The sequence below is a fragment of the Cibotium barometz genome, chromosome 26, assembly GCF_041138505.1.
Source record: "Cibotium barometz isolate CiBa-2024 chromosome 26, ASM4113850v1, whole genome shotgun sequence".
Classification (NCBI taxonomy): domain Eukaryota; kingdom Viridiplantae; phylum Streptophyta; class Polypodiopsida; order Cyatheales; family Cibotiaceae; genus Cibotium; species Cibotium barometz.
In genome coordinates this window covers 307599-322034 of record NC_141071.1, presented here as the reverse complement: position 1 = coordinate 322034, position 14436 = coordinate 307599, and the positions used below count along the sequence as shown (strand labels likewise).

The following is a 14436-nucleotide window of genomic DNA, read 5'->3' as shown; positions in this document are numbered from 1 at the left end:
GTTACCTAAAAAATATATTCAATGTGAATATTAAGTTAAACATAATTTGGAATAATGTGATAATATGATGTGAAGGTGTCATTTATATGATGGGAAGGCTTCATTAACATACTTCATTAATGTACATACTTAAAACTTACATTGAAATATATTTTCAAATATTCCAATTCCATTCCAATGCACAAGCACCTCAAGTTGAAATATTCATGGACATACAAGTTTTTGCATTATAACAGGGGACAAGGTTCTACACATAAGATCTTATTACCCCACTTAGGTGCCATATGCAATTTCAAGCTTTCAGTACTAACTTGGGGTGGCCTTATTATTACCATAGTATGGCACAAACTCTAGTACCATATTCAGTTGGAATAACCTTCATTAGTACCATACAAGTGGCCATTGATCACAAGAAGTAGTAGAGCTCCAACATTCCCTCTTAGAAGCATCATCACCATCATTCTCTTGATTCTGTAGATGCTCATCATCATCATTATTTTGATGAAAAGCTAATTGATATTGTAATTCAAGCAGTGTTGGTTCACCTACACTGCAAGTGTCATCCATAGTAGTAGTGGTGCTAGTGCTTGACTCGTCACTTATAACTGCTCCTTCCCATGTAGAGTTTGAAGAAGTTGCCTTGCAAATATATTGGTGCCTGTTTACATTCTCCGTCATCATTGCCATGTGATTACTAGAGACATCACCACTTGATGAGTGGCTATAATGCATGCTGACACTGGAACTAGGGAAGCTTAAAGATGTGGTAATCGGCCTTGCAAGAGCATCCATGCAGGTGTTCATGATGTGAGCTCCATCCAACAAGCAACCAAAGCTTTCCTCCATTAATACAACTGGTTGCTCTGTTGTTTCTTGGTCATTACTTGATGGCTGATTATTGAAGTGTACATAGTCGGATTCTTGAGGAGGCAACGTGTGAAATGGGCTAAACCTATTTAGGGCAACTTTAGCGAAATCATGTTCATCTATGGCAAGTCCTTGAGCATAATTAATGTTGGTATCAAAGGCTGGTGCGTTGAAGGAAGAGGAGCTTATAACCCATGAGTCAGCATCCAAGCTAGTAGTAGTACTGATGCTTGGTGGTTTCTCTAAAATCAGCTTTGTCTTGGAGTTGAAATTGGATTCCACGGAGAATGGGAAGCTTACAAGCCCACAATGGCCGTTGTTCATCGTAACTGGTTGGTCATCACTTTGTTGGCTGGTCCTTAATTGCCTCTTAATCTGCGTGTTCCACAGATTCTTCACATCGTTGTCTGTTCTGCCCACCAAATGGGTAGCTATCTCGGACCACCTAGAAAAATCAACCCAATTTTTTACTATCAAAAGAAGCTCCTCGCTCTCTATATATAGCATTAACATTAAGAATTAAAGAGCACGCAACGTAATTACTAGCATGATTAGGCTACGAACTAGTGCATCGTTAGTGGTGGTTAGTAGATCCAGACTAAGCATTAACATCATCAACAATCTGAGAGCACGCAACGTAATTACTAGCACGATTAGGTTACGCATAAGTGCATCACTAGTGGTAACTAGCAGATCAGGACTAAGCACAATTAAAGAGCACGCATTAGTGCAACATTTGTGGTAATTAGTAGATCTAGACTAAGCATAGTGTAACAGTTAGCACCCACTTGTTCCCCATGGACTCGTGCAGCCTGGCCACCAATCTCATTTCTTCCGGTGTGAACTTGTCCCGTTTCAGATCAGGCCTTAGGTGATTCATCCAACGCCGTCGGCAGCTCTTCCCGCAACGCTGCAGGCCTGCAATAAACCATTAATTAGCCCAGGAAGCCCTACTCAGAAGATTAATCACCCTAATCATCACCCAAATAATGCTACGTACATACGTGCGCAACTGTAACCAGTGAAAAAGCAAAAACACACTCAAAATCGAGCAATTTCGTTGATGTAGGTTAAGTCAGGAGAAAAGTTCTCTGATCCTCAATATAATTTAGAATCTTAATTGATGTTCTCGACTTTAATGGCGTGTATATATACCAGCTTTGCGAGCAATGTCGCTCCAGCTACCACTCCTGTGCTGTGCGATGCAGTTTCTCAGCTTCTCGTCTTCGTCAGGGGACCAAAGGCCCTTCCTCATCTTGCTCAAAACCCTAATAACGATTATAATAATTAATGCAGAGATGATTAAATTACCCTTGTAATCGAGACAATCCTCGTGGGTACTACCACATGCATCACGACATTAACCTAATTATGCTTTGGCTAAAACATGTCCTGTGGTGCAGCTCCCTTATTCCTCTATATATCACCATAATGCAGCTATAATATAATGAAACCTCATTTAATACTGGTCCACGATCATAAATCAATCATATGGATGAGCAGGAGAGCACTTAGATCATAGAGTCAAGTTTGGGGGCCTTGAAAAAGCCTGTCATTTATTATACTAAAAAACGTGTTGAAACGGGCATCTAATTGATCTAAACAAGTGAAATTATGGTGGGTAGTCACACTCGCGTGAGTCGTGATAGCTTCTCTGTAGAAGCAAGACCAGCTGAGTTCTTAATAATATTAAAACATTTTGATATATATTAATTTATGAGCTTCCCAAGCTGTGCAAGATTCTCCATCGAGGGTTTTTTTTTCTTTTTATGGATTTTCATTAAAATGAAAAATACTTCTTTTGTCTCTACGAAGAAATCTGTCCATTTTGGCCAATCTAGAATAGAAGAGAACGTCATAGAAGGTGCGTTCAAACAGTTTTTTTTTTTTTTGGGAGGAAGCCCTCAGCATGACGCTCTTCATGAGCATCATTTAATGTTTGAAAAACCAAAAGCAACGGCCTCCCTTGAGTCTTGACGTGGGTGACTATATTGACATAAGCTTCATGACGTTTTTTGAGGGACAAATGTCCTTGGCCCAATTTATATGGTATATGCTTCTAATGTGCCATCGTGTGTGTATGAGATTGTAATGTGCTATCGTGTGTATGGGAGAGAGAGAGAGAGAGGTATTAACGTCGGTAGAATGCAACACGAGGGCATATACGACCAACGGTGAGACTTGAACTTGGGTGGATCATGGCCTTTATAAGGGCTCTCGCACTAGCCAATCTGCCACACTTGTGGGTGAGAGAGAGAGAGAGAGAGAGAGAGAGAGAGAGAGAGAATGGAAAGAAGTTTGAAATATGATCAACTAGACATCATTTTACATGTTCTTAAAACTACGCTAGAAGAAGAGGTATGGCCTTAAAGATTGTCCTTAATAAGAAGATTTGGGGTCATTTCAATTGGACATGAATGTCTAAAGCAAAATCTAGGTTCAAGCATCACAAAAGGAGAGGAATTGTATAACTAGCTTGATAGTCCAAGATTCTTTACAGTTAAGTGATGTTTTCAAATGGAATGCCTTCATATCAAATGGAAAGCCGTCATATCAAAGTAGCGTGATTGATATTTTTTTATGTGTTCTTTCTTCCTCAAAGAAAAGACATTAGAAAGAGTAGAACAATAACAAAAAACCAAAACTTTAGAATATATTATATAGCCTTTGAACTACCCTTATTCAATGTTCTTAAACATTAACGAGCTTTGGCATTTACTTTGGATCAAACACATGAACATACTTTAATATCAATCACATTATACGTGCAAACAAGAAGTAAACACTCCTAAGATGTCTCCAATTTAGGGATATTTGGGACCAAAGTTAATAAAATCAATTAAAAAACCAAGGTTAATAATGTTGATGACACTTTCATCGTTTTAGAAAAACCAGAATAATTGTATGAAATATCATAATCAAACTCTCAACTTTCTATGAGATGTAAAGAATTAGACATATTTCCACAAAGTCAACCTTGTGGCATTCGTAAAGCTATTCAAGAGATATCATGTACATGAAAACAAATACTCTCACCAACACTTTTAATAAAATTCTTAAACCACTTGTTCATTTTTGAGAATTTATTCTACATGAGTAATTTTTAACTGTTAGATCCTTTAAGGTAATATAACTATTACAGATGGTTGAGATTGGATAGAGGTATTGACAAATTTGGGTAGAGACATGTCACATTTTGCAAAAAATCGCATGTGTTGGAACTCATAACTTATACAAATATTAACATCATTTCAAACTACAACTGTTTTTCAAATAAAAAAATCACTTGTCACCTCATAACGTATATCAATTATTTAGAAATTGACAATCCTATATTTTATTTATTTTTAGTAATCAAAAGAAAGTTGGTTAAGAAAGTTGGTTAAAAGATGACGTGAGGGATTTTGTAAAGAACCACTATTGTATCAATGTGTACTCATGTGCACATACACATAGAAGCATGCAAACCCACGCATAGGCAAACCCACACACATGCATTCTTGATCCCATCACACTCTCATGTGCATGGGCATACACATACACACATAGGCATGCAAACCCACGCATAGGCAAACCCACACACATGCATTCTTGATCCCATCACACTCTCATGTGCATTCTTGATGCCATCACACACACATGCACACTTGAATTCACACACACACACACACACACACACACACACACACACACACACACACACACTATGTATAGATTATAGGTGTGGGAATGCCATGCATGTTTGAAGCACACCAACATTTGATCTTATACATGCATATAGCTCATCAAATTATATAAACTCATGTGTGAGTCATGCAATTTTTGGCCATGCACTTTCGTAGTCAACATATTAAACATCTAGCTTGCTATATTGAGAGCCCTTGATTTTTTGGCCATGCATATAGCTCATCAAATTATATAAACTAATGTACGAGTCCTTCAATTTTTGGCCATGCACTTTCTTAGTCAACATATTGAACATCTAGCCTACTATATTGAGAAGCAAAGAGAGAGAGAGAGAGAGAGAGAGAGAGAGAGAGAGAGAGAGAGAGAAAGAGAGCATGTATGCATGCATGTGTGTGTGCGTACGTACATGCATGCATGTGTAGGTGTGTGTGTGTGTCTATGTGTGCATGCATGTGTGGGTGTGTGCACATGCATGCATGTACATATGCATGCGTGCATGCGTGCACACACACACACACACACACACATATGCATGCATCCATGTGTGTGTGCATGCATGCACATACATGCATGTGTTGTTGAAATATACAATTGAATAGGGTGTGTGCGGGAACAGGCCCTTTGCAAGAGGCTGTAAAATATAATCTGTAAATGTGAGAGAACCTGTGAAAAGGTGAGAAGTATCTACTGGGAGAGAATAAAGGGTAGTATGAGGAGATTTAGGAGGTGTTTAGCTATTCTGGGAGAGGTGGAGAGAATCAAGCAAAAGAGGTGGAGTGAATCAAGGAGAAATTAGTGGGATTGGATGCTTGGATGTAAACCCTATAAATTGAGGTATTGGCCTAATGAGAATTTGCTATTTTTTTATCATCCATGCTTACATTAAGCTATCAGTTAATTGCTCAAAAGTCTTAATTATCATCTAATCTCTTTGTTAATGATGTTGATTCTAGCATTTGGTCCACCATAGCTCATCACATTGCTGTAATTTTGACATGGTATCAGAGCCTAGCCTAGAAGAGAAGAAATGGCTTGACTCAATAGTAGGAGAAGAAAAAGTATTCTTCACCCGAGGAGGATTCTCTCTCAAGGACAAGGAAGAGGAAGAGGCAGAGTAGGAGGAAAGACCTTCACTTTCCACAACTGTGGAAAGCCAAGACACATGGCAAGAGACTGCTAAAGCAAACCCAGTGGAGAAGGAATGACATCGGCAAACTTCATGGAGGCTCCTAAGGAAGTGGAGTCAGATCATCTTTTCTAAGAGAGAGAGAGAGAGAGAGAGAGAGAGAGAGAGAGAGAGAGAGAGAGAGAGAGAGAGAGAGAGAAACCCCACAACCCAATGTAACCTACCCCAACAGAATAAAACCACCTCTAAGCCATCGATGATGTAGCCCATGTGGTAGATGTATGTGTGAGCACTTTAGTCAAGGTCACGGGCATTTGTAGTAGCCTTGGACACATAGAGAGAGAGAGAGAGAGAGAGAGAGAGAGAGAGAGAGAGAGAGAGAGAGAGAGAGAGAGAGAGTGTCAAGGACTATGAGTTTAGGGACTTGAGGCATTGGTCGCGGACTATCAAGTAAGAGGGAAACTTGGTATAGGGTCCAGGTGTGCTAGGAGTATTCACTTGAGGGGAGGTGTTGAAATATACAAATGAATAGGGTGTGTGCGGGAACAAGCCCTTGGCAAGAGGCTATAAAAGAGAATCTGTAAATGTGAGAGAACCTGTGAAAAGGTGAGAAGTATCTACTGGGAGAGAATAAAGGGTAGCATGAGGAGATTTAGGAGGTGTGGAGATATTTTGGGAGAGGTGGAGAGAATAAAGCAAAAGAGGTGGAGAGAATCAAGCAAAAGAGGTGGAGTGAATCAAGGAGAAATCAGTGGGATTAGATGCTTGGATGTAAACCCTATAAATTGAGGCATTGGCCTAATGAGAATTTGCTGGTTTTTGATTATTCATGCCTACATTAAGCTATCAGTTAATTGCTCACTAATCACGTCTAATCTCTTTGTTAATGATGTTGATTCTAGCATTTGATCCACCATAGCTCATCACATTGCTGTAATTTTAATAGTGCATGCACGTGCATGCATGTATATGTACATGCATGCATACGTGTGTGCGCACACACCTACATGTGTGTGAGAGACAGATAGAGATAGATAGACATAGAGAGAGAGAGAGAGAGAGAGAGAGAGAGAGAGAGAGAGAGAGAGAGAGAGAGAGAGAGATCATGATAAGAAGTTGAAACCTATAGATTTTTAAAACGATAAAATAAATATCATTTCATGTGTTCACAAAACTTCACTAAAAGAAGTATGGCCTAAAGGCTATCCTTCAAAAGAAGTTTTGCGTTTATTCTAGTTAAACATGGATGTATAACGGAGAATCTAGGTGCAAGCATCTCAAAAAGAGAGACATTATGCAACTATTTGTTTGAAGTTAAGTGATGTTTTCAAGTTGAAAGCCATCATATCAAAGTAGCATGTTTGATAATATTTGCGTGTACTTAGATATAAGATAAATATTTTAAAACAAAAACCTTAGAAAAGCTTGTGTAGTCTTTGGACTACACAAGCTTTCCCATTCAACCTTGTGTGCTCTTTGGACTACCTTTCCCATTCATCCCTCAATCCTATTTAGGTTAGTTAAACATATATGAGCTTTGGCATGTAATTTAGATAAAAAACACATGAACATTTTTTTTCTCAATCATATTATACATGAACAAGATACAAACATTTCTAAGATACACTTCTTCTCAATCATTTTTTTTTGCTCAATCATATTATACATGAACAAGATACAAACACTTCTAAGATGTGTGGAGTCTAGGGATATTTGAGACCAAAATTGCAACAAATGCTTCACCAAGTTAATGTAAACTCTTATTGTCTTAAAAACTGTACAAAGTATTAGTCAAGTGCTCAATTCTCTATGAAATGGAAAGACTTAGACACATTTCCACAACCTTAGCCTTGTGCTACAACTAAATTTATTCAGAGATATCATGCATATGAAGGCATAGACCCTCACCAACATTATAGATAAAATTCATAAACCACTTGCCCATTTTGAGAGTCTACTCCTAAGCATATATTTTTATAAAGCTCAATATTGGAGGTGGTGGAGATGGAGTGGATGCCATTAACAACTTGGTTTCATATTGCATTTTGCATAGTATTGCATCTGCTAAAACTTATGTCTTCTACAAGTCTCAACATCATATTAAACTATAAACAATTTTTAAACCAGCAATCCTTTTCCCAAAGTAAATCAATTGTTTAAAAACTAACAAGCCAACACTTTGCTTGTATGTTAGTAATTGGAAGAAAGTTTCTTGAATGATGACAAGGGATTTTCATAAAAAGAGAAATGATTACATTAATGTGCACACATATGCATGAGTACACATGCATCCACACATGATCATGCACACTCATGTGCATAGTAGACACACATGTTTGTGTATTGTGACAATGTATGTAACTCCTAACACACAATATGTGTGTCTGTTGGGAGAAGGGGTGCTCTTCTATTGAAGGATTGGGAAAGTGGCACATACCGAGGTAAAAACATAGGACTCCGCTAGGCAAGAGACCTCATCTCTATCCCTTGTGGCCCTAAGATCACCAATCACCCTATTGTTGAGGTTTGGGGTGTTTTTCCCTTGGTTACACTATGTGATTTGTCTAACTAAATTCTTGCATCACATACACTCAAACAAAATATGTATACATTCCATTCACACATGAAAATGTGGAAACGGTATGCATGCATATTTTTGGAAAATTGTGGAAATGTGGTATGCATTTCATCCACACATGAAAATGTGGAAATGGTATGTATGCACATTTTTGAAATGTATACCACACATCACGCTAATGCATGTAATTCACAAAATTTTATAGAGTTATGGGGAAATCCAAAACTTTTTAGGTCTATGCTTTCTTACCATATTGTTTATTTGAGGTGCTATATAAACATTTAGGGAGAGGGAAGGAACCTCAAACAACTAAGGAGAGGGAAGGAATAAAAATAAATAAATAAATATAGTCACCCCATTAGAAATAGATTTGCTATAACCCAATGTCCATTTTTAATAGATCAATTCCATTTGATATGTACTAAAATAGTGTGAACTAATTTCTTACCTACTTTATTTTATGCGTATTTCTTGCAAAGCTACATATATTAAGCTATATATATGGAAGAGAGTTAAATTTTTAGCAAGGTCATGCTAAGTATTGGAGACACAAGTGCCATCATGTAGCGATGCCTACTTTGTTCCTTCATGTAAGTACATTGAAATTTGTGCTTTGTTTTAATAACTAACTTAAACTTAAAAACCTAAGTCATAAATTCAAAGGATCCTTTAAGGATCACATTGTATATATTTATTATGATGCCATAACGAAAATATTTTAGGATTCTAGTTGGAGATTAATTTTCTTAAAATGTTTTGATACATGTCATATAACATTGAAATTAATTGCATGAAGCAAAACCCTTTAACATTTCATAATCCTAGTGACACTTTGTAGTAACACTATGGCCTCAAATATCCCTCTTTGTTTTTAAACCTTGTAGAGTCACAAAGTTAAAATTTTTGATGTTTCCTAACAATTTCATTAGATTATAATCACTTGCATTTATAGCATCGTAAGGAGGTTTTGACAAAACATGTAGCTTCTTTTTGGTGGTGGGAGTATTTTGGTGACAATATTTTATTTTTTAAATATAAATATTTCTTTACTATCTACAACTATGCTTGGAGGTTTGCATTTATTTCATCTTTCCATGCCCTATTATTCATTATCACCCTCTTTCCATGCCTTATTATTTGTTGTCATCATCTTTTTTCTCTTACTTATAGCAAGCTTCACAATGCAAGGTCCATGTCATCCTCTTTTTTCTCTTACTTATAGCAAGCTTCATAATGCATGGTCCATGTCTTTATCTTGTCTTCTTGTAAAAAACTAAGTATTTTGGTGGTTTTCTTCTCAAGCCCTCACTTTTATATGTGATCTTCTTCTTGTGTATTCTTTCAAGGCTTTTGCTTCTTCCTTCTCAAACAAAAGGTAATCTCCTTCTCAAACAAAAGGTAACCTCCTCCTCAACAAAAGTTAACCTCCTCCATTATAGCATTGGTTTGTGATTACATGGAAGATGTTGAGGTTTCTTTTATTTATTTTTCCTTCCCCTCCCCTCCTCCTCTCTTTTATTTTTCTTATCTTATTATTACTATTGTCTCCTTTATTATCTTATTATTACTATTATCCTCTTTACTATCTTATTATTACTATCATCTCCTTTATTATCTTATTATTACTATTATCCTCTTTAGTATCTTATTATTCTCTCTACCTTTGATACTCTCAATAGATTAAAAGATTTGATGATACAAAGAAACCACAAGGAAGTAAGGAAGATAATGCAACTAACAATCTAGTGGGAAGAGATTGTAACTAACAATCTAGTGGGAAGTTGTAAAGATTACCAACATAAATGCGCCTACATAAACAATTCCCTTCAGAATTAGCATTTGATAATGCAAGGATGGAAAAATATCTAAAATTTTAAGGATGGAAAAATCTATCATTTTTAACTTTATTAAGTTATTTATTTTCTCAACTATTTGTTTTTTTAGCTCCACGTGTGCTTATATTAAAATTTTTTAATATCATAGATGTCGTTTGGCCTAGGAAATTTCATTTTTCCTTTAAGTGAATCCTTTACCATGAAGAATTATTTAAGTAAATACACACAATAGTACACTCTTTAAGTATGATCTAAAAAATACACACAATGGTACACTCTTTAAGTATACCCACCCGTGTGCTATGGGTAGGGAGTTTTGATGGTGATGTAGATAGACTCTGGATGGAGGATGTCTTGTTCATAAGATTTCTTGAACAGAATAAGCTCGATGATGAACAAAGGGTGCCAAACTAGTCTATATATAATGGCCAACCTCGGTCCACATGGGTGTAGATATGCCATGTTAGTTTGGTCCAAAATGACCAATTGACCACATCATTTGACTAGGACCATATTAGACGAAAACTAACTTGATGTAGCTCCCACAGCCATTCGAGATTGTCTAGACTCTCAAATAGGCCTCATAACCCAAGAAAGGTGTATCCTCAGTTTGCTGTCCAACACTCACTAACGTGGTCACATAGCCCGCACAAGAATACATCCTACTTGGCAGATTCCCAAGTCTACATAAGCCATCTCCTAACCATTTGGACACATTGGCAGATTCCCAAGTCTACATAAGCCATCTCCTAACCATTTGGCCACCATACAGTGTCTAAATTGGTAACTATCAGGTGGTTGCTCACCACACAATGACTACTCTTCATATAAGGTGCTTGTTCACTACAACAAAATCATATAAGAGGACTTACAAAATAGAGAACATCCATCACGCATAGTAATAACATGAGGGTGAAGCATTGAGAAAATTATTTTCTAACACCAATAATTGTTAGCATACACTCAATGCCCGCTTCTTAGCATGTATCTCACTTTGATGTATAATGCACATTTGTTAGGCCCCCATTATGAGGAGTAGCCATGGTGCATATGTCTTTAGTGGGAACCCTGGCTTAGACACTGATGGGGTCATTATTGTGACCATTGATGATGGTTAGGAGATGGTTAGGGGTATGACGTTAGCTAGGGTGATGGTATGAGGAATATTCTCTAAAATATTCCCTTGGATACCAGGTCCATCATTAGTGGGCGGTGGTCTGTGGGGGCTGTGTTTTTGATACGTGGGCAGTGACCATGTCTATGTAGTGTAACCGCCCTCATTGTATACACGTCTACCAAGCCACCTACAGTACTATCTATGAACATGATTGCCCCATGAGCTAAGGCATCCAATGCTTGTGAGTATCCACCCCTTTCTACACTTAGCACATCCTCCATCTAGAGACTATCTAGATCACCATCTAAGCTCTACTTGAGAGCACACCGGCGGTGGACAACACTATCACTTGTACCTCTTTGGTATAATCAAAATTTAAAATTCTCTCCATCATGTATCTATTGCATTGTCTATTGTAATTTGTCTTGCTATCTCTTTTCGCTGTGCCATATTCTTATATGGTATCAAAGCTTAGGTGCTCTTAGCAGGAATAGTGCATAAAGCTTAGTCTTTATAGAATCCTAGGAGTGATGGCTTGTATCTTTGATGTTGCTACTATTGCACGAGTCTTGCGCATTCGTCCACCTGCCTTCATGGAAGGCAAGGTTGATGGAACGAACTACACTCTCTGGAAATTTAAAATCAATGCCATTCTAGACTCTCATGAGCTCCTAGAAACTGTTCTGGGATTGGATGCAGAGGGAAGTCCAAACCCCAACAACCTGCAAACGAAACCTCCAAAATTTTCCCCTCATTCCCATCTTCAAAGAGTTCCATGAGGGTTAGCTGATGAATTGGTGAACATGAATGATTGGGACACACAAAACTGCACTTGGCAGTATGGGCATTACAGACAGCTTATAAGAATGCAACAAGACTGACACCATTCAGTATGGTGTATGGACTTGAAGTAGTAGTGCCCATGGAGTTCCTGACATAGAGTCTCAGGATAGCAGTGCTGAAAGGCTCTCTCTAGAGGAATTAGAGATGCATAGGATTGAACAACTCCTAAAGCTTGATGAAAGAAAACCGCATAGTGCTTGGACAATAAAAATTGTGCAAAGGAGAAAAATCTACAAGTGGAAAGGAACACAAGGTTTAAGATCTTTGAGGAAGGAGATGCAATACTACTGTTTACATCAAGAATGGGACCCCACTCGCAAAAATTAAAAATGAGATGCATGGGCCCATACAGGATCGTAAGGAAGCTAGGGACATGAACTTTTGAGCTGGAGAGTCTGGATGGTGAAAAACTTAGGAAGTTAGTAAATGGATACAAGCTGAAGTCCTACTATGGAATGATGCCAGATGAAAGAACACCATATTAGATAATTTGGGAAAAATCCCATTCCCATTTGAAAAATGTGAGCATGGTGAACTTGTCCAAAAGTTTGTAAAAACCCCCTCATGTGACATATCATCGGATCTTGAAGAGTAGAATCTAAATCTATGATCTTCAACAAATTTGGAGTTAGTATGTTTAAGATATGTCCAAAACTATATGGAGTAATTGATTCCCAAAATGTGAGATTTTTCCCAAATTACCTAATATTGACTTAAAGGCAAAAGTGTCCAAAAGAGAATCAGAATCCTGATCCATAATTGATTGAAGAACGAGAATCCGTGTTGGGATAGGATAAAAAAGAAGGACAGGATTCCGAAGATTTTTAAAATGTCAAAGAGAATTGCCCAAAATTAAATAAATAATGTGTAAATATGATAATGGTGTGTACAGATACTGAAGTGTAAATCATAGGGACACCAAATGAGGACCAACAAAAGCGTATACACTTTGTGGTAGAGATGATGAATGGGACCAAGGAAATAACCACGCTACAAGGCTGAAGTAAGATAGAAGTGTTGAAATATGCAAGTGAATGGGTGTGTGGAGGAACAAGCCCTTAGCTAGAGATTGTGAAAGGGAGTTCGTAATTGAGTGGGTAGCAGTGAAAAGGTGAGAAGAATCTACTGGATGAGAGAATCAAGGGTAGCATGAGTGAACATAGGGGTGTGGAAAGATTCTAGGAAAAGGTGCCCCCAGACGTAGGGGAGGTGGCACAAATCAAGGAGAAATCAGTGTTGGGGAGTGGGTGCTTGGCACCTTGTGGATGTAAAAGCTATAAATTGAGGCATTGTCCTAATGAGAATTTGCTGGTTTTTGAGTATCCATGCCTATATTATGTGATTAGATTAATTGTGCACTGATCTTACTTTAATCACTTTCTAATTTCTTGCTAATCATGTTGATTCTTGTATTTGATCCACCATACCCCATCACATTGCTGAAAATTCAACTTGGTATCAAAGCCTAGCTTAGCATTCAGCTGTTGTTTTAAGCTTAATCACCTTCTTAATTACTAGTTAGGTGCTAATAGCCTTATAAGGCATTTTTCACTTTCTATAGTACCCACACTCCATGGAGCTTAGATCTCTCCTTCCACACAGCTTTATTGCCTACAAAATTCACACACCCTCTTGCCAACATCTTGGCACCTAGGCATGGCACCTCACAAGCTCAAACCGCCGATGAATGCAGCCGGAAAGCATCGATTTGCTAGCACCTTTTTTTTGGAGAAAAATTGCAAAATTGCCATCACACCTTTGAATTGGAACCATGGGAGCTAGCCCAAGGGGTTTTTGGGTGTGTTGAACAAACTGGTGGCCTCAGAATTTGGAAATTCGTCAAGGAGAAGCTACATCAAGATCTGGATCAAATCTGCAAAAAAGTGACTTTGGTAAAATAGAGATTAAGCATTCATTATTTAGTCAAATCTTATGTTTTTAGGCTTAATCCTCTACTAGAATAACTGCTATTAATTCCCTTAAAAGTATTTGAGCTCATTTAAACTCTAAGGCATCAGATCTGGCCTCCCCGTACACTCTATTTTGTGCACACAAAACAGGGGATTTATCTCCCGAATTAGTAATTTATTAGTACTAATCACTAAATTTTGGTGCAATTGATGGTTAAAACTTACCATTGAGTATCTGATATAGATCTCTATCACTTTAGATAGCAGTTTGAAGTTGGTTTGATGTCCCAACCATCAAGTACAAAAAACGAACTATCCTTGGCTTTGTGCAATTTTGGTGAATTCATGCTTGCAAACTACCCTTGAATCTTGAATTTGATCAAGAGGTAAGACCCTTCGTATCATCATGATAATTGCACAAGAAGTAGCTAAATTCAATGGGGAGCAATTCCATACATGGCAAACAAAACCAT

The 14436-nt window shown here is 37.6% G+C and overlaps 1 protein-coding gene across 1 annotated transcript; it reads right to left on the bottom strand.

Annotated features, from left to right (window-relative positions):
- Positions 1–209: 209 nt before the first annotated feature.
- Positions 210–2382, bottom strand: LOC147623542 (uncharacterized). The gene is made up of 3 exons (XM_086820855.1): positions 2023–2382; positions 1656–1785; positions 210–1312 (listed from the first exon to the last, which is right to left on the bottom strand). Exons 1-3 carry the CDS (start codon positions 2120–2122, stop codon positions 382–384), a joined length of 1161 nt encoding a protein of 386 aa, XP_086676981.1. The 5' UTR covers positions 2123–2382; the 3' UTR covers positions 210–381.
- Between the last annotated feature and the right edge of the window lie 12054 nt (positions 2383–14436).

What these genes read in the sequence shown, in the direction of transcription:
- LOC147623542 (XM_086820855.1), bottom strand. Translation starts at nt 2,122, where the DNA reads ATGAGGAAGGGCCTTTGGTCCCCTGACGAAGACGAGAAGCTGAGAAAC. An exon ending in CGACATTGCTCGCAAAGCTG is followed by an intron (nt 1,786 to 2,022) that starts GTATATATACAC and finishes GGTTTATTGCAG; the next exon opens with GCCTGCAGCGTTGCGGGAAG. An exon ending in CACGAGTCCATGGGGAACAA is followed by an intron (nt 1,313 to 1,655) that starts GTGGGTGCTAAC and finishes TGATTTTTCTAG; the next exon opens with GTGGTCCGAGATAGCTACCC.